Below are 17,221 nucleotides of genomic sequence, written 5' to 3'. Positions count from 1 at the left end.
TGAGGGGCAGCCGCGTGTACTGGTGCGTGTTCCAGCTGTCGGTGCTGTGTGTGGTGTGCCTGATTGCGGCTGTGCAGTCGCCCGTGGGAGGCTGCCACGTCCAGTACTTCTGCATGGCGGCTGTGCTGGTTGCGGGCGCGGGCGTGGTTGCCTTCACGAACATGATGCGCTCGACCTTCCTGACGGTGATGCACACTGCGAGCTTTGTGCTCCTTGCGGCGCTGTGCGTGGTCAGTGCGGCCAACCACCTTGCGCCGAGCGACGGCGGTGCGAGGGCGTACGCGGCTATCGTGCTGCTGCTGGCGACTGTGGTGCTTGCGGTCACTGTGTACAGCATGGTTGTGTGGTACGCGGAGGACCGCCACTGGCAGGAGCTGCGCGAGCCGCGGCGTGGCGGACTGGAGGCGCTGCTGCGCGATGGCGAGGAGAGCGACGAGGAGACGCAGAAGCCCCACGAAGTAACTACATTTTCGTACGTCTCAGGCGCCACCGCTGCGTCGTCGTACCGACCACCCGCACCGCCGTAGCAGCCCATGGCCGGTGACACCCGCTCAGACGCCCTGAGCCTGCTCGAGTGTGCACCCAGTGCGAGAGGCAAAATTGGTTGTGCTACGCCGGAGAAGTAATGAATTTGTGCTGCTCAAGAAGGTGGGCGCAGTTTTACCTCGAGTTGGAAAGTGTCTGCCCAAACAGTACCTCCACGTGGCGAGAGTTTACGAGGCTCCTCATGGATGCGGTATAACGTAGGTGCTTTTGGCAATGTGTTTACTTCTTTATTATTATTATTTATCGGATGCTTGGTTGATTGAGTCGTTGCTTTCGTTATTTTATTTTTATCGATTTTGTCAGGAACGGATTATCGAAATATCGCGCTAGCCCAGGGCGGCTGTGTCACGGGTGTGTGCTGCACGCCCGCCGCTGCAGTGCCCTCTCCGGATTTCGGGGTTATTATTTAGATTTTTACTCATTAACGAGGACGTGTTCTGCGATGGTGGCTGTTGTGCGGAGCATTGAATTTATTTGAGGAAAACTTAGGGACAAAAAACGATAACGCCCTTCTGTGGCTTTCAATAAATGAAATTTGGACGTGTGCGTTGCTGGTCGATGAGGGAGGGCGTGGGGCCACTGCTGCTGCGCACCACAGCCACCCATCGGACTCCGCAACGGCGTTTTCGCTGTTTTTCTGTGCGTTGTTTCTATTTCTGTGCGGGTGCCTGCAGTGACTCTCTCCTGCTCCCCGATGACTGTGGGGGGGGGGGGGGGCGTGCCTGTTTTTCTCGTTGGTTATGATGTTGTATGAAATGCGGAAAAAAGAAAATGAGCGGAAAAGTATGCAGGCTGATGTGTTTTTTTAGGAGCTTGTGAAAAGAATGATCGCGGGAGAGCTGGCTAACATAATTGATGTATGTGTTTATCCTGATAAATGAAGGCATTCTTTATGATACTTTCTACCGTATGAATCTTTTGGGAAGAACGCGACTTTGTAGGGGCAGGGAGCCGATAGAGGCCGGATAAATTTTTAATTTTATTTTGCCACCCCACCCACCCCTTTTGGCTCCCACCACGCGGCGGGGTCTTGTGGTTGGAGGACCCCAAAGTCTGCCATTTCGTAAGTAATAATATTCAAATCCCAACTGAGGACGAAGGACCATGCTAATGGTCCACAGAATTCTATATATTGAATGAGAATAAAACATTGAAGCAATTAACTAAAGAACCTTTTTCCCTAACTTGTTTGGTTTCCATAAATAATTTCAGGATCCGGCCAGCTGCCCGGAAGATTATTATGTATCGATATGTTTTTTTTTGGATTACTCTGGTGGTTCCTCCTGTCTCCTTTTGCGTTGCTCCACACGTGTCTCAGTGTTTGCTTTAGGACGGCCACACACGGGTAGCTTGAGCCGCGGATATCTTTTTTCTTTTTGACGCCATTTCGTGTTAGGCACCAACGCGGTCACGTTCGTCAAGCATCCACTCTCCACAGCGTGGTGCCTGATATTTTGGAGTCATCTCAGATGTAACGCCGGCACCACCGCCGTGGCAGTCATGGGAGGTAAGATGGGACGCGGGCAGCGAAGGATATTGTGCTGCACATGTGTCTGCTGCATTTGTTCTGTCGTGGTGGCTTCAATGTAGAAGGAGAGGGATGAACATTGCACGATTTCGTGGCTTGGAGGAGTTATTACCCACTTTTTGTATGATCTTTGGTTCCCGCCCGTGTCTGCCGCGATTGCCTCCCCTGAGTGGAGCTGCGCCATGGCCATCCTTTTTTGTTGTTGTTGTCCTTTTATCTCAAGGCACGGCGGGATTGAGGAGCACTGCCCCACGAAAGGCATTGCGCACATACACACTCTCATGCCGCTGTCGCCCCGAGGTCGGGTGCAAATCCAATTTTTGCTGCTTTTGCATTGGCGCAATTATTTTTATTTATTATTGGCTGACGCCTTCCTGTCCGGCGTGTCACTTTGATTGGATTGTGTGGGACTGCTCGCCAACACCATCGAACGAAGCAGGCCGACGACTTCCCGTATTTAAATGCCATCTTGCACGCACGTATTTTTTTACTTGTTCAGTTGACGTGCACTCAGGCAGCGAGGGATTTGGAACTATGCGTGCGTGGAACTTGTCCTGCCATGTGGACTGCGGGCAACACCGCGGGGCTGCCACTTTTACTCCGCAGAGTTGTTGTGTCTCTTCGCAGGGCTGGCAGGGAAATTCCATGCAGCCAGCTACTGCTGGTGTGTCCCCAAATGTTGCCACTCCATGCGAATAATGTGCTTCAGCGAGTGAGGGGGTTGATTGGGTTTGTGTGCACTCTGATTGTGTTTGCTGCCTTGTGCGGGCACGCAACACCTGAGGGGTGGGAAAATGGAGCGGGGCGATGCATGGCTGCGTTCCGCCCATCGTTCACTGCACGGTGGTGCGGTGCGCATTGTGGTGCTGGCTCTCCGATGTGACTGCGGTCTCCTGCGCGGCAATGGCGGTGGGTGGAGGAGAGTGTTGGCCCGCGGCGTGACGGTGGGATCGTGCCTCCTTTTTATTCTTTTGTGAAGGTGTGCACTTATTTTTAGTGTTAGTGATGGGGCAAACCGACGGACAAAGTGAATAAAACAAAACAGAAAAGGGCAATAATGTGGCGGTGTTGTTGCCAATTGCACGTTGTGTTGCTGCGGAGGCGGTGGGCCTTGACTGTTTTGCCGACAGGCGTTGCAGTGCGGCTGCATGGCACACCGACCGCCCCGCCATGCGAGCGCCACGCCCAACGCCATTGGGACTGCGGGAGGAAACAGCCGCGACTGCCCATTGGAGCCAGCGGCGCCTGCTGGCCGCAGTTGGGTGGTACGAGTGGGATGCTTCACCGCACGGGTGCTGTGATGGCGCGTTGCAGCGGCTCCGGTGATGGTTCCGACGCTGCAACTTGCAGAGGAGTGGAGGAAACGCAGCGACCAAATTGGACTCTCGACAGTTGGCGGCATAAAGTGCTGCTGGAGGGAAAGGAACGCATCCGAAAAGTGAGGCTGAATGACTTCCTTCGGAATTATTTTGATGGCAGGGGCGTTGGAAAATTCTATTTGTAGGTCTATATGCGGGGTTTTTTCTATTAGCTTCACGAAGTTCATCCAAGACGAAGTGTTATTGGACACAATAAAGGCATCGCCGCCATACCAAGAGCTGAAAAAGGAGCGTGAGGAGTATTACGTGCTGTTGGGGGCTTCACATAAGCTTAAAAAAGAACATATTGTCACTCTCAACCGATGGAGGGAATTTAAAAGAAAGGATACGGTCATTCCTCTTGCAAGGGCACAAATAAACAAAGCCTACTCTCAGATACTGAGGGTAGAGAGGTGGAAAGCAGAAGAAAAGGCAAGGCGAGAACGACAAGAACTGTTATTTACCATTCACACTAGGACTGATGATGCGGTGCTGAAGGGAAGGGTTCGCGTGAATAAAATGAGGCTGAATGATTTTCTTACGATGGAATTGGACGGGAGGGGCGCTTTGGACGCCAATCGGGATGTCTTGTTGGAGGAGGTTTTCAAGGACCCCAAGAAATATATCCGTGATGCGGGAGTATTGAACGAAATGCAGGCATCGGATCGTTACAAGAGGATGGAGAGGGCTGCGAGGGATGAAATGGACATGGCGGAGGATGCAGACAAGCTTTACAATAAGGGCATGTACGATCTACTGAGGTCCCTGGCTCAGCCGGCCACCTCAACGTGGTGCCAGGGACTAGTACTCTTTACTAGAGAGGAAGCCAAGCGCCTGCTGTTCATGCTTCAAACCCGATGAGTAGTTGTTACTTAGTTTTACGGGCCGGAAGGGCAGATGTTGGAGCCATTCTATAGTGGCTGCCCGCGGAGTAAGGTTATCCTTGCTACTGAATTCCTTCGTACGCTTGCCAGAGCTGCACAATTGAGGTGCAGTTACTACGACTGGTAAGAGAAGAAAAAAAGAAAAAAAAATCTACTGAGGTGTTTGGTGGCTACTGCATTTTTTTGTTTCTCGTGTGTTGGTTGCGTTGGCTTTATTTTATGCTGAAATGTACTTGTTTTTTTGTGTTGCGCCACTGAGCTCAATATGTAGTCCACACCGTGTGGATACGTCTTTTTCTGCTTCCTCCAGTCATTTTTGTGCGTATTCTCCTTTTTTTTCTTTCCTTATTCCCCTTTTGATTGGTCGTTAGTGTTCAGCTTTAACTCAATCCAACCAATAAAAAAAGGAGAAACAATGCCTCCAAAGCGCAATAGAGTGCAAGGTGGCAATGCCAAGAGTCGAGCGTCTGCCGCGCCGCGGGTAGGTCTTCAGAGGAGAGCGAGGCCGGAGTCTGAGGGTGAGACGGATCAACCCGCTGCGACCCACATAAGAGTGGAGGAAAGGCAGCAACCGCAGTGGACCATGAGCAGCACCGTAAAGGACGTCCTGCGGGAGGGAAGCACTAACAGGACCGACATGAGGCTGAATGATTTTCTTACGATGGAATTGGACGGGAGGGGCGCTTTGGACGCCAATCGGGATGTCTTGTTGGAGGAGGTTTTCAAGGACCCCAAGAAATATATCCGTGATGCGGGAGTATTGAACGAAATGCAGGCATCGGATCGTTACAAGAGGATGGAGAGGGCTGCGAGGGATGAAATGGACATGGCGGAGGATGCAGACAAGCTTTACAATAAGGGCATGTACAATCTACTTGGGTGGCCATTAGCTACTCCGGAGGTAAAGGCAAGTGCTCATGGAGCTACTAAAAGTTTTTTGGATGCAGCCGCCGAGGAAGCGTGGAACCCAATGACGACGATTGCACCGATGTACCTGGAGGGATTGTACGAGTCTGTGTACAATGCGAGGTGGCATCATGTCGTGGAAGTCCGTGGCGGCGAGGGGACGGGAATGAGGGTTGAGGTGGGGAAGCCCGAACAGTCATGGACGTACAAGGCGGTTGGCAACACCCTTGAAAAGGATGACGCTGTGCAGCAATCCGGTGCAGCACGTCTCAGGCTGATGGTGCTTACCTCGGACAAGGGATGGCCGTACACGCTGAATGGGCCGCATAGGTGTGGTAATGACTTGTGTGTTAACTGCGAGGTGGATCGAGTGTGGCAGATCGTCAAGGGCGATCTAAACAAGTGGCTCAGCAACTCTGACTTGACTCTCAATCCTTCACCTTTGTTTCGTCTGTTGATTGGGACGCCCGGGATTGGGAAGTCGATGGCTGCCAGCTCGTACCTCCTCTACCAGCTGCTGCAATACGACGTCGAGAAACTCCCAGCGGTTGTCCACTGTTTTGGAACCGCGATGTACGTGTTTGACAAGACCGCCAAAACCGTGAAAAAATACAACGGTGAGATAACATCCAGGAATCTTTTGTATGGTTTGCGGAGGAGTGGGATGAAAGGGTATATTATTTACGATGTGGAAACGCAAGGAACACAGCCCGACCCAGGTTTTGCGCCCTCCACCGGATGGGGCATGATTTTGGTGTCATCCCCAGAGGTAAGCAACTATGATGGATGGGAGGAGCAATTAAAAGTCAGTCGAATCATCATGAATTGCCCCGACGAGACGGATGTGAAGGCGATGTGTGCGTGGATGAAGCGTGACGAGACCAAAAAGAAACAAGCGGAATGCTGGAGGATGGTCGAAGAACGCATGGAAAAAGTGGGGCCGATTATACGTCACATCTTTGATGCGGTTGAATATGAAAAACGCACGAAGGATGTTCTGAGGACCTTGAGATGGTTCAATATGGGGGATCGAGGAAAGTACTTTACACAGGGAGGAGAGAACGAATGGCATTCCGAGGGTCCGTCCCAAAAACTTCTGAAGGTTGTTCGAGTGAGAGAATATGGCCCAATTGAGGACTTCGCTAATGCACCTATATGTGTGTATCTTGGGGTTTTAACAGTATCTCGCTTGGCAAAGGTGCTGAGTCCGCATGATATTCTTTTCCTCGTATTGGGGATGAAGAATGCTGTTCAATCTGCAGATTTGAAAAAGTATGCTTTGAGCGTATTCTTGAATGAGGGGTTTGTCACTTCCATGGTGAAGGATCTCAAGGAGCTGCCGCCACCATCGCCTTCCAAACCACGGCCCTCGGTGCTAACGTTAAACCCTCATGGTTACCCCACCGAGGCAGCTGCAATAACTGAACTGAATTTAATTGATGGCCTGCAAAAATTAAAGCGTCGGCTGCTGTACATACCGACGTCCCCAACCTTTCCGCTGGTGGACTGCTTTTTCTTCATGGAGTCACCGCGGAGGACACTGGTTGGGCTGCGGATGACGACGGCGAGTGCGCATCACACCACCGCCAGCACAGTGCGGCAGTTCACTGAGCGTCTGGCGGCATATTTTGAAGGATGGGAGGAATTTTCTCAAGGATTGTCGTGGGAGATGATTTATGTGCAGCACGCAGACAGCACGCCGATGAATGACTGGCAGGGATGTGATTGCGTCAATCCCAACAATAAAATTGACGCTGAGAAAAAAATTGTGGCGTTCTGGGACGGGAAGGTGCACCAATACCGGGTTATGTTGAAAGGTAAATTTCCAGAGGAAATCAAATTTTCTGATGATAGTCTACCAGAGGGGGATAAAAAAAACAGGAAAATTTAAAAAATAATTGGGGAACAAAGTGCATTTCGTTCTGGTGAAATATATTGGGAGTATTTTAACGATTTTTATGTGTGTGTGTGTGTGTGCCTACGGGGTCTAGACAGTGAGTGCCCTTCCTTTCAGAGAACCGTTGTGATCGGCAGTGCCACACTCACCACACCCTCTTTTCATTTTATTTTATTTTTCCCACCAGAGGCGCATCGTCACTGGAGGCTGTTGCGCACCACAGGGGCCGCACAATTTTTTTTTAAATTTTTATGGGATTTTGTGAAACGAATGCTTGAGAGGACGGCTGGCTGCCCAAATAAATTCATATCTCGCGCAAACGAAGATATGTCCTCACAACTTTTTCCTCTTCTACCGCACTGTCTTTTGGGAGACCGCGATTGAGGGAGTCAAGGAGCCGACAGCTGCCAGACGAAATTATTATTTTTATTTTTTATTAGGAGCTTGTGAAAAGAATGATCGCGGGAGAGCTGGCTAACATAATTGATGTATGTGTTTATCCTGATAAATGAAGGCATTCTTTATGATACTTTCTACCGTATGAATCTTTTGGGAAGAACGCGACTTTGTAGGGGCGGGGAGCCGATAGAGGCCGGATAATATTTTTAATTTTATTTTTTACAGACACACAGCCAGGTAACTTCAAGGAAATGACTTTGGTTCCCTGCACACCCTCCGAGTGGTGTGATATTGGCGCCCGTCTCTGGGAAATGGTGTGCCAATGTGGCGATACGCAGGTGCAGATGACGTTCATTAATGGTAACCAGCTGTCGGATGAGACGTTGACCGTGGCCCCATCGTCCACAGGCTTATGCTTGCTCCATGGACCTATCTCTAAAGCATGGCAGGATTCCACTCTTATTGGACATATTGCAAATCTACGGGCGCCTCAGATCCCTAATTTTGAGAAACAAGTGCTCCTGCCCGCTATGGGGGTAGCCCGGGAGTTGGGGCACCAACAAGGGCTCATCACTGCTGAAAGGGAGCGCCTGAATTTTGATTACGCAAACGCCGTCGCGGACGTGCAGAATCGAAATGCTCAGCTTAACTCGCAGGTTGAGGAGGCGCATATTAACCCATCGGTAAGGGAATCCACTATCGCCGGGGCCGGCAACCAGGTCCTAGAACTACAAAAGCAGTTGGAGGCCGATCGCGCCCAATTACGGGAGCGCGAATTCAACATGGGACGACTCACTGCTCAACTCCAGGAACGGGAGGCACGCCATAATGCACAACAACCCGCGCGGGATGCGGAGACGGCGGGGCGGGACGAGGCCTCCGCTACTCAACACGCTGCCAACGATGGCGTATCCACAATACCGCACCAACGGATATCTTGATGGCTGGAGGCGAGCCTAGCAGTGCGGACCGACGCAGTTCGGCGGCTTACAGACGCCCTCACGGCAATGTTGGGAGACCACATTTCCACCCTTCCACGCCGTCGCCTTCCCGCACTTCTCCCCTGGACGCCCAATTACCCATGGAAGAGGACCGCAGTTTCTGCGCACTCGACGTCACCACTTGGGACCCACGCGCATATGGAATGAGGGCGCCTCCGGAGTCATTATCGACCTCCGGTGCGCATACCAATGCTGGCAACAGGACGACGAGCAGGTTAAACTTGCCTTTGATAATTTGGTCGAGTGGATCAGCGCGCTGGAAGACTGGCAGGATCCCACTGATCGAATCATGAATTTGGGGAGTTCCCTACTGAATACATTCCGGATGCAGCTCACGATTGCATCCGATCCCGGCATTCCGTTTTCCAAACTGCGCGCCCGTTTACACACCGCTGTTCACCAGACGGACGCTTATGCGGGGGCAGCCCAGCTTTTTGCCGATCGGCGAGAAGCCCAACGCACTTTGCGATGCCAACGTTGTCATATCTTTGGACATGAGGCATCTACATGCAATGTGCGCCCCAGAGGGAATTAATTACAACACAGGCGTCCTTCAAAAAACGGCCGAGGGATGCCGCACGCCACTCATGAATACTGACGACGGCAGCTCCATCCATTCCACCACCTCCCGCCAATCCTCACAGGCAGCGCACCGCACCGCCGATGCTCCACCCGATCTTTCAAATTGCCCGACACAATCGTCGAGAAGGGCGATGGGGCTTATCTGCCAACGACGCTCAACTGTGGTACGACGAAACACCGACATCCCCGCTTTGGGCCAGTTATATGAGGAGAACGAACGAGGCGTCCCGAGAGATTTGGGCGCCGGCAATGTGGGAGCAGAGAATGTCTCTAGCTGGGCAATTCACGACCTTATGCCGCACGCACGAACAGCCGATGAACGAGGAGAGCTGTGCGGCCTTTTTGATGGCAATCGAAGTCGCGCCATCGACCCGACAGCTGCACACCAGGATGCTGTGGTCCATGTTGGAAATGGATCGAACCCCGCTGACCATGGTGATTCTGGGGTTACAAAAGATTGCGGCGCGATCGGAGACGAGGCAGGCGCGCCCCGTGACAAAGGAAGGGATGAATCAACTTATCCGCAGCCGGACCGATTGGAAGGAACGTGTTGTTTTTCGACTTGCGTGGATAACGGCGAATCGTTGGTCCGAGATTGCGGTCTTGACTCCCAAAAATTTCAAACTGAGGACGGACGGGACCTTAATTTTGGACTGGTCCGTCGCGCCGAAGACGGCGAGGGCGGATCCCCACCGCGCCCCGCGGTTCTTCAGGATACGAGGGCAGGACGCCTTAGACACAACGAAAAGCTCACGAATCTTACCACCGCCCAAATCGAACGAGCCTTGGCTCCTTGGAATGCCACGGCGCATCCCACAAAACGCGGTGCGTTGAGACACGCTGCTCAAATCGTGGAGACAGACGATTTGGATCCACACGTGATCTTGCAATTGGCGAAGCACGTCAACCCGTTCGACCTTCCCCAGAATACTGTTCGATATTTGGGGAGGTACTCCACAGTGCTGACCCAGGTGTCGTCGCTGGTCGCATTGATGTGAAGGGGGAAACTGCGGAAGGGCAGGAACCCTGGTTGAGAGCAGAGGAGCGTTTTTTCCATGATTGTAATCACAATCATGCTGCTACAATAACGAGACGCGCGACAAGGACGCGTCTGGCCACTCCACAAGATGAACACGCTATCCCGCTACAGCAGGTCAACGTGCCCGTATTGAACCTAGAGTGGGTTAAAAGTCGGTTGAACCCGGCCATCTTGGAGAGGCTCATGCAAGTTTGGAGACTCGTCGGGCGGTCCTCTTTCCCTCCGTCTTCCTCCGGTAAAGCGCGCGAAGGCTCACGGAGGATTCCAACCGCTGACGCGCGATTGTTGAATGAAGCGGGAATTATCGAGGACGCTTCGTCCACAATAACAGGCGGATGGATAATACCCTTCTCAGTTGTGGAGGAGAAAACCACCGGTTTACGACGACGATGGATCGCGTGGCCACGCGACAAGAGCAGAGACGACCCTTACGAGGCTAATGTTCCTCTTTTACATATTTCCCATTATTTGCCGCCTGTGATGGCTGAGGCCGCTTCCTGCCTGGATTTAAAGGCATCCTTCATAGTCTCTTTACCGCGGGAGACTCGGCATCCCTTTCGATGCCGCGTGGAGGACGGCACGCTGGCGGAGCTGACACGGCTCCCAGTGGGATACAAGGCGGGCCCAGAAATTCTCCAGATTATTATTACTTCGGCAATTGCGGTGGTGACGACGGTGGCTCACCGCCTCTGGGCTGCACCTCCATTGGTGCGTGCCGACGTATGGATCGATAATATACGCATTGCAGGGTCGAAAAGCGACATGACATTGTGGGAGGCCCAAGTACTTCGTAATGCGGACAGTTGTCGCGCATCCATGGGGGAGGACCGCGAATCGGGCGCCACGCAGTACACCTTCCTGGGGGTGCACTTTGATCACACTCAGCGTGCGGTATCCCTGAGTGAAAGGTTTGTCTGCTCTGTGCGCGCCATGCCGGCGCTTAATTCTTCAACCATCGCAGAAATGGAGGCAACGGTGTCACGCTTTTTATATTTGGCTGCCATTTTAGGCACGCGTTTATGTGACTACTACTTTTTCATCAAGGCAGTGCGACGACGATTATCCGCACTTCACCGGGCGATTGTGCTGGAGACATCCCCGGCGAACCTTCCGCCGTCAGCGGTTGGTTTGGACGAGAGATTGCAGCACATCATCGAGAATATAATCGTAGGCGAATCATCAAGCCCACGAAAAGGCATCGGCCGCCATCATCACGAACGCATCGCTCCATGGATGGTGGGCCGTTTTCATTCCAGACTCCGGCGACGTTAAAATTGCCGGAGGGAAATGGGAGAGGAAGCCTTTTCTTATCATGCAGGCCGAGGCGCGCGCGGTACGCTTAGCCTTATCGGCCTTTTTCGCCATCTTGCCATCCACCACTGACGTTTGGGTGGACAGCACTTCGCTGCAAGGAGCTGCGAATAAAGGCAGCTCAAAATCACACGCTACGGCGCGGGAGCTGCAACGGATATATGAGTTTTTGGACTCTCGCGGAGTGCAGGCATTCTTTGGTTACGTACGGCCAGCGGAAAACCCCGCAGACGGCATATCACGCGGTCGTGTTTTCACACTTGAGGAATTGGCGAAGGGGTGGAGCTTGCGAAGGGGATCGGCGGGATCTTGTGGCTGAAGGACCCCGAAGTCTGCCACCCAGTAATAAATAAATAAATAAATAAATAAATAAATAAATAAATAAATATTCCATCGGAATGGAGTGAGCAGGGCCACGATTGAGGCTAACGTATGGTATAATATATACATACACTTACTAGGTGTTAAACTTTGGGAATGTGGTGAATCCACTCTTATCCCACTTATTCCTTTCTTATTCCTATCTGGTTTGGTTTCTATTATCGATAAACTCATGATCCGGCCAGCTGCCCAGAAGATCATTCTAATTTTTTTATCGATCTATCTCTCTCTATGTGTGCTTCTATATTTCCTGTGAAAGGATTCTTTTCTGTAGAAATGCCCTTGCGAGCGCTTGCCAATTTTTTTTTCATTGGTTACTTCTTTACATTTTGTTTTATTATTGTTTTTCGTGTCTAACTCTGCCGCCGGGTTTTATTACGGGAAAAGAAAAAGGCTCAAGCGGATGGAGACCCCTATGGTGGTGCTGCTTTTTGTTGTTTGCGCCCAATAGGCCAATAAAGAAAGAAGGCTTGGCCATTACGCCAAGGTGGTGATTGAGGTACTGCCTCGTGCGGTTGTTTTTTGCGGTGGTGATGGGGGAGGTGATTGGGGAAACACTGGGCAAGAAATGTGACTTGAAATCCTGAACCGCATTTTCAGAATGTCTGGATGGCTGTCGCCCCGAGCTACAACAATGCCCTGCATTGAAGAATAGTTATTTTATATTTTTGTGCCTGCGACGTCTTTATGCTGAACTGAAGTTTCTTTTATTATTCGCGGGTGCCGATAGGACAGTTTAAAACACTTTTGTTGTTTTTAGACATGTAGGATGTCTGGTGACTGTGCTTTTTTGGGGGGGAGTTTACATGAGAGGAACGGGGATTGAGCGGTGCGGGATATGTGGTGGGTGCCGCAGGCTTGTTGGCCCGCGATTTGGGTGCCCTCCAAAATTCATGGCATTTTGGGCTCCTCAACGAACACTTTTATTCTTTATGGAATCATGTGGTATTACAAATGGCACCCTGGACTGTTGTGTTCCGCCATCCTTTTTTTTTTTACTGGATGTATGAGAGCTTTGCATGCTGCGGCGGGAACTGCATTTGTTACTGTGCCATTGGTCTCTTTTTTTTTGTTTCCATTCTTAGCCATTTTTACTTTTGTTGCTTATTTTGTTGCTGGTCATGCTGAGACTCCTGCGTGCTCCGTGCCTCCACTTCACTCACCAAATGGAGGTGCACGACCATTGCGCTGGAAGGAGTCTTTTTTTTTTTTTGTTCACATTGACGCAGAACCATCATTGAGCACATTTTTATTTTATACTTCTTTTGCTTTCTTTCAGGAGATGCTCCCTTGGCTTTGCCTCCAACGGGATATGCGCGGAGTTACACGCGCTTTAAAAACCGAGGCCACGAGCCTTTTTTGGAAAGGATGCTTTAGCTCTCTTCCAACATTAATTTGTTGTCCATGTTGATGTTTTTCTTTGAGTGGAGTTCCTACTTGGCGACGATCCCACGTATGGTTTGGTGCTGATCCGACCAGGGCGGACTATATCCACTGCGTCGGGGAAAGGCTTGTGGTGGATCCAACGACACGGCGGCTGGGGGGAAATAATAACGGGACGGACGTTATCCCGTTGATGGTGGCCCCGCTGATGCTCGATCTGATGGACTTTCGGAGGATGATGTGCAACATCAGTGTGCCCATCCGGCTGTTGGTTTTGGTGCAGAACGGGCGGGAGGCGATGCTGTCGTTGTGCCTGCAGGAACTCGGGAGGGTCTATGGGTGGTCCGGACGCCTGATTGTGAGTCGTCACCCGGAAAACATCGGGTACAGCGCTGCGGTGAAAATCGGGTTACTACTTGCACTCTCGCTGCCGCGCGAGGAAGTGCCTTTTGTTTTTGTGACAAACAGCGACGTAAAGTTTTTACCCGATCTTCTTCCCAACCTTCTACGCGATGTGCATGAAGTGACGAGGCATGATGCCGCTCGCGTGGATGAGTTGGCGGCTGAAGCGGCGAATGGGCCGAGCGAGTACAGTCCCGTTTTGCGACGGGGCTTGAGGGTGCTGCGCTCCACGGTGAACGATAACCGATTGTCGACGTCTGCGCTGCTGCCTGACCGCATTCGTTATGCCTCTGCGAAGGAGCGTGAAGAGGCGTTTTCGAAGCATTACGGGCACTTCTGCGCGTATTGCAAAAGCAGTTGTTTTGTGTCTGTTATGTTGACACGCCTGGCGATCAGTACGGTGGGATATTTTGACGAGAACTTTTACCCAGCTTACGTGGAGGATGTCGACTACAGCTTGCGTCTCCGTTTGCTTGGATTTCAGGAGCGGAATGTTTTATACGGCAAATTTGTGCATCGCGGCAGCTCGAATATTCGTCTCTCGGAGCAACTGGAGCTACCGGACGCTCTCTGGTACCGTCGCGTCAAGTCTTTGATGACGAACCAACCATATGCCGTGATGAAGTGGAACGGTCTAAAAGCATGCTGCGATGGGTGCAAGGGGCCATATGACGGCATGGTCCCCCTAGACGTTTGGGTGAAGGATGAGGCACGCATACAGCGCATTCGGGTCTACGGGCATGATGAGGAGCAAGGGGTCCCAAAGGTTGACTATGACAGGACTCTTTTGCACCCTGTGAGGACTAAAGGAAGATGATTCGGCAACAAACACAAGTTTTGCTTTCTTATTTTGTTTTGCTTTAATTTTTAAAAACTTACACTTCTGTTTGGTTATTTACACGATTAATATTTAAGCGAGTACGCCATGGGTTTTAAGGAGCGCAAAAACATATGTTTGGCATGACGGGGGGGGGGGAGGGTGCAGCGTCCAAACCTGGCCGTGTAGCCGAAGGCAGGAGAAGGAAGTAGCAAGCAGGAAACATGATGATGATGGATGAGGGAGAAATAAAAGGGGAGGGAAGCAGAAAACAAGTCAAAAGTATTGTGAGCACAACGCTGTTTCTTATCGTGGGCGATCGACACCGCAATTGGCCACTAATTTACCCACTGAAGGTGACACCCGTTTCCGCTGGATATGCTGCGTGCATATCTGTCGGGCTCTTTGTTTGTTCTGTTGTTTTGTTTGTCTCCCGCACATTTATTTCTTCGTGCCGCCTGACCCACTCGTTTATTATTCCCCTCCCTGTTTTTGTGTGCGCACCGAGAGAAGGGCTCGGGGACATGAAGTACGCTCCCCTTCTGTGACATGCCACCAAAAACAGGAGGAGAAAAAAAAGAAAAGTGAAGCGGGGAGGGGAACCATCGCCACGCGTCATTTTCTCCGAGAAGGCTGCTCGCCACGCCGCTGAGGCGCGCCGTGTGCTTCACGAGGCCCGCTGGACTCGATTGGGGAGCCGTGAATGATGGTGCGTGTGAGTGTGGCGGATGCGTCTCCCAGGCGTTCCCAGAGGACCCTCTGGCCATAGGGACTGCGTGGAATGCGGGATTCCGCGGAGCCCTTTGCCCGTTTTGTTTTTCCTTTTCTATCCGCCTCTCCCAAACTTCAACACGGCGGCTGAGCCAACGACTGCGACGTGATCCATTGCGTATTTCTGGATCTCTCTTGCGTTGCAGCGGCGGGCCTGGTGTGTCCTGCTCGGCAGACGCGGTGGACGGAAGTGGGCTGCCTTATCGGGAAAACGATGGTCACGGCGGAGCGTGTTGCGTACGTCGCAATTTGGCGTGTTTGTGGCGATCCTTGCGGATGGTGTGACGGCGCCTCTTTTACTTGCGGGGATAGAAGCGATGCTCCACGGTGGTGCACACGTTGCGGGTGGAGGCTTCTCTTGCTGTTGGTTTGTGAATGTTTATTTTTTGCTTTTGCCGGAACACCACAGAGGACGGTGTCTGCGGACAGCAGAGCATTGCGAGTAGGGGCACCACACGATTTTTGGCGCGATGAGGCGGCTTTTATGACTGTACGGTGTTTATTTTCAGGATTGAGAGGCTACCCTTTGCTGGAATGTATTGTGGGAGACCATCCGCGTTTTTGTTTTTCTTAATTAATCCCTTCGCATTTGGTGCCTGCCGTGAAATGGATGTTGATGGCCGTTTTATGGCGCTGAGATGCATTTTTATTTATTTAATTGGCGAGTGGGTGAATTGTGTTGCGTTCTGCCATGCGGCTCGTTGCTGACGGCACGTGGCCGCAGGGAGACGTTGTGGGCGCCTCCGACACGAGGTGCGATTGGGCAGTCACCTCCTCCGCTCGCCGGTACACGCTGTTGAGGCGGCGTGGTGGTAATGAATCGGCCTCTCAGAAAAGCAACGAGAGAACGTTTGCTCTTCCTGCTGCGGTGTTTGAGTGGACTCTACAATCCGTGGGCGGGGTCGCTCTGTGTGCCGTATTTCTTTGAATTCCATGAGTTTTTTACATCGCCATCCACACGCACATGCACGCAGTCTCCCTGTTTGCCCTCCTGTGGGCGGGAGACCGGGATGCAAGGGAAAAATGTGGCCCGTGCCAGCACGTGGTAAAGTCTCTCTTGGGAGGGATTGCGACTGTGATTTACGTCCTGGCAGGCAGGAATGGGATGAGAGGCGAGCGGAGGGGCGAGTAACAACGATCGTGTGCGGGGCAATGCGCAGTGACTAGGGCGAATTGGTATTTGTGTTGACTTTTCAAAGCATTTTTGTCTTTTTCTTTTGTGGCAATGGAAAGAAACTTTGGATGACGTGTCGTGGATTATTTGCAGGTGATTCATCGCGGCAACACCATTTGCGGAGAAAATGAATGACATCTGCGTGAGGCTTTTTTTGTGAGCGCGAGATGGTCGGGGAGGTTTTCAACGCCCCGAGAGGCCAGGAGCAAAGAGGCCTGCACTGCTGCAAGCAGAGGGCTGCACGCTCCTGTTGGTGGCGTTGCTGTGGAGCCCTGAAGGGCCTGCAGGGAAGTTGTTTTTCCACCGCCTCATTATTTTGTTGATTGATGTTTGTCGCGGCCTTTTGAGGCGGGGCGTGGGATGGACCGAGGGAGTGAGTTTCGTGCGACTGTGCTGTGAATTGTTGCTGCCCACGTTTGTGCAGATACTTCCTTTTGTGTCCGCGTCTTTGCCGCGGCGGTGCGCTGGGAGCGTGTGACTGATCACTGTATCACTTGCAGACTGTTTCGGCAGGACTTTGAATGGCGTCGCCGAATGATGAATTTCCGCGTGTACGTGTGTGTGTTGGCTTCCGCCGTGTTCCGCCGCGTTGTTTTTTTTTTTGTTTTCTGTGTGCAATTGTTTTCCATGCTGTTCCTTCTGTGTTCTCTCGAGTCCCGCACTTTGCGTGAGTGATGTGCTCTGCTCCTCACTGACTTGTCAGCTGCATTGCCGCCGCTGTTTTTTCCTTACCGCATGCACACAGACACGCTATGAAAGCAAGCAACCAAGCGCGAATCGCTACTGTGAAGTTGGAAGGCACTGATAGGACCAACAGCACACACACCGCCCACACATATTTG

General features: G+C 51.8%; 3 protein-coding genes and 1 pseudogene across 3 annotated transcripts, besides 12 other annotated features; all 4 read left to right on the top strand.

Annotated features, from left to right (window-relative positions):
• Nucleotides 1-626, top strand: Tc00.1047053509295.110 (annotated as a pseudogene; the record flags this gene model as incomplete).
• Nucleotides 1-17,221: part of a sequence feature (areas not merged during assembly with more than two copies in the genome that could not be assigned to a particular haplotype) that runs on past the window's edge.
• Nucleotides 1,354-1,786: a mobile genetic element.
• Nucleotides 1,512-1,532: a sequence feature (AT_rich).
• Tc00.1047053509295.90 (uncharacterized protein) lies at nucleotides 3,523-4,293 on the top strand (the record flags this gene model as incomplete). The annotated part of the gene is made up of 1 exon (XM_809745.1): nucleotides 3,523-4,293. One exon carries the CDS (start codon nucleotides 3,523-3,525, stop codon nucleotides 4,291-4,293), a length of 771 nt encoding a protein of 256 aa, XP_814838.1.
• Nucleotides 4,196-4,465: a mobile genetic element.
• On the top strand, nucleotides 4,732-7,113 carry Tc00.1047053509295.80 (retrotransposon hot spot (RHS) protein, putative; the record flags this gene model as incomplete). The annotated part of the gene is made up of 1 exon (XM_809744.1): nucleotides 4,732-7,113. One exon carries the CDS (start codon nucleotides 4,732-4,734, stop codon nucleotides 7,111-7,113), a length of 2,382 nt encoding a protein of 793 aa, XP_814837.1.
• Nucleotides 7,352-7,372: a sequence feature (AT_rich).
• Nucleotides 7,374-7,552: a mobile genetic element.
• Nucleotides 7,534-7,558: a sequence feature (AT_rich).
• Nucleotides 7,558-7,737: a mobile genetic element.
• Nucleotides 7,558-12,034: a mobile genetic element.
• Nucleotides 7,716-7,740: a sequence feature (AT_rich).
• Nucleotides 11,751-12,034: a mobile genetic element.
• Nucleotides 11,796-11,839: a microsatellite.
• On the top strand, nucleotides 13,409-14,434 carry Tc00.1047053509295.50 (beta galactofuranosyl glycosyltransferase, putative; the record flags this gene model as incomplete). Its single annotated transcript, XM_809743.1, has 1 exon — nucleotides 13,409-14,434. One exon carries the CDS (start codon nucleotides 13,409-13,411, stop codon nucleotides 14,432-14,434), a length of 1,026 nt encoding a protein of 341 aa, XP_814836.1.

Source organism: Trypanosoma cruzi, genomic scaffold, assembly GCF_000209065.1.
Source record: "Trypanosoma cruzi strain CL Brener 1047053512511 genomic scaffold, whole genome shotgun sequence".
In the NCBI taxonomy this organism is placed as follows: domain Eukaryota; phylum Euglenozoa; class Kinetoplastea; order Trypanosomatida; family Trypanosomatidae; genus Trypanosoma; species Trypanosoma cruzi.
This window is presented reverse-complemented; position numbering and strand designations above follow the sequence as displayed.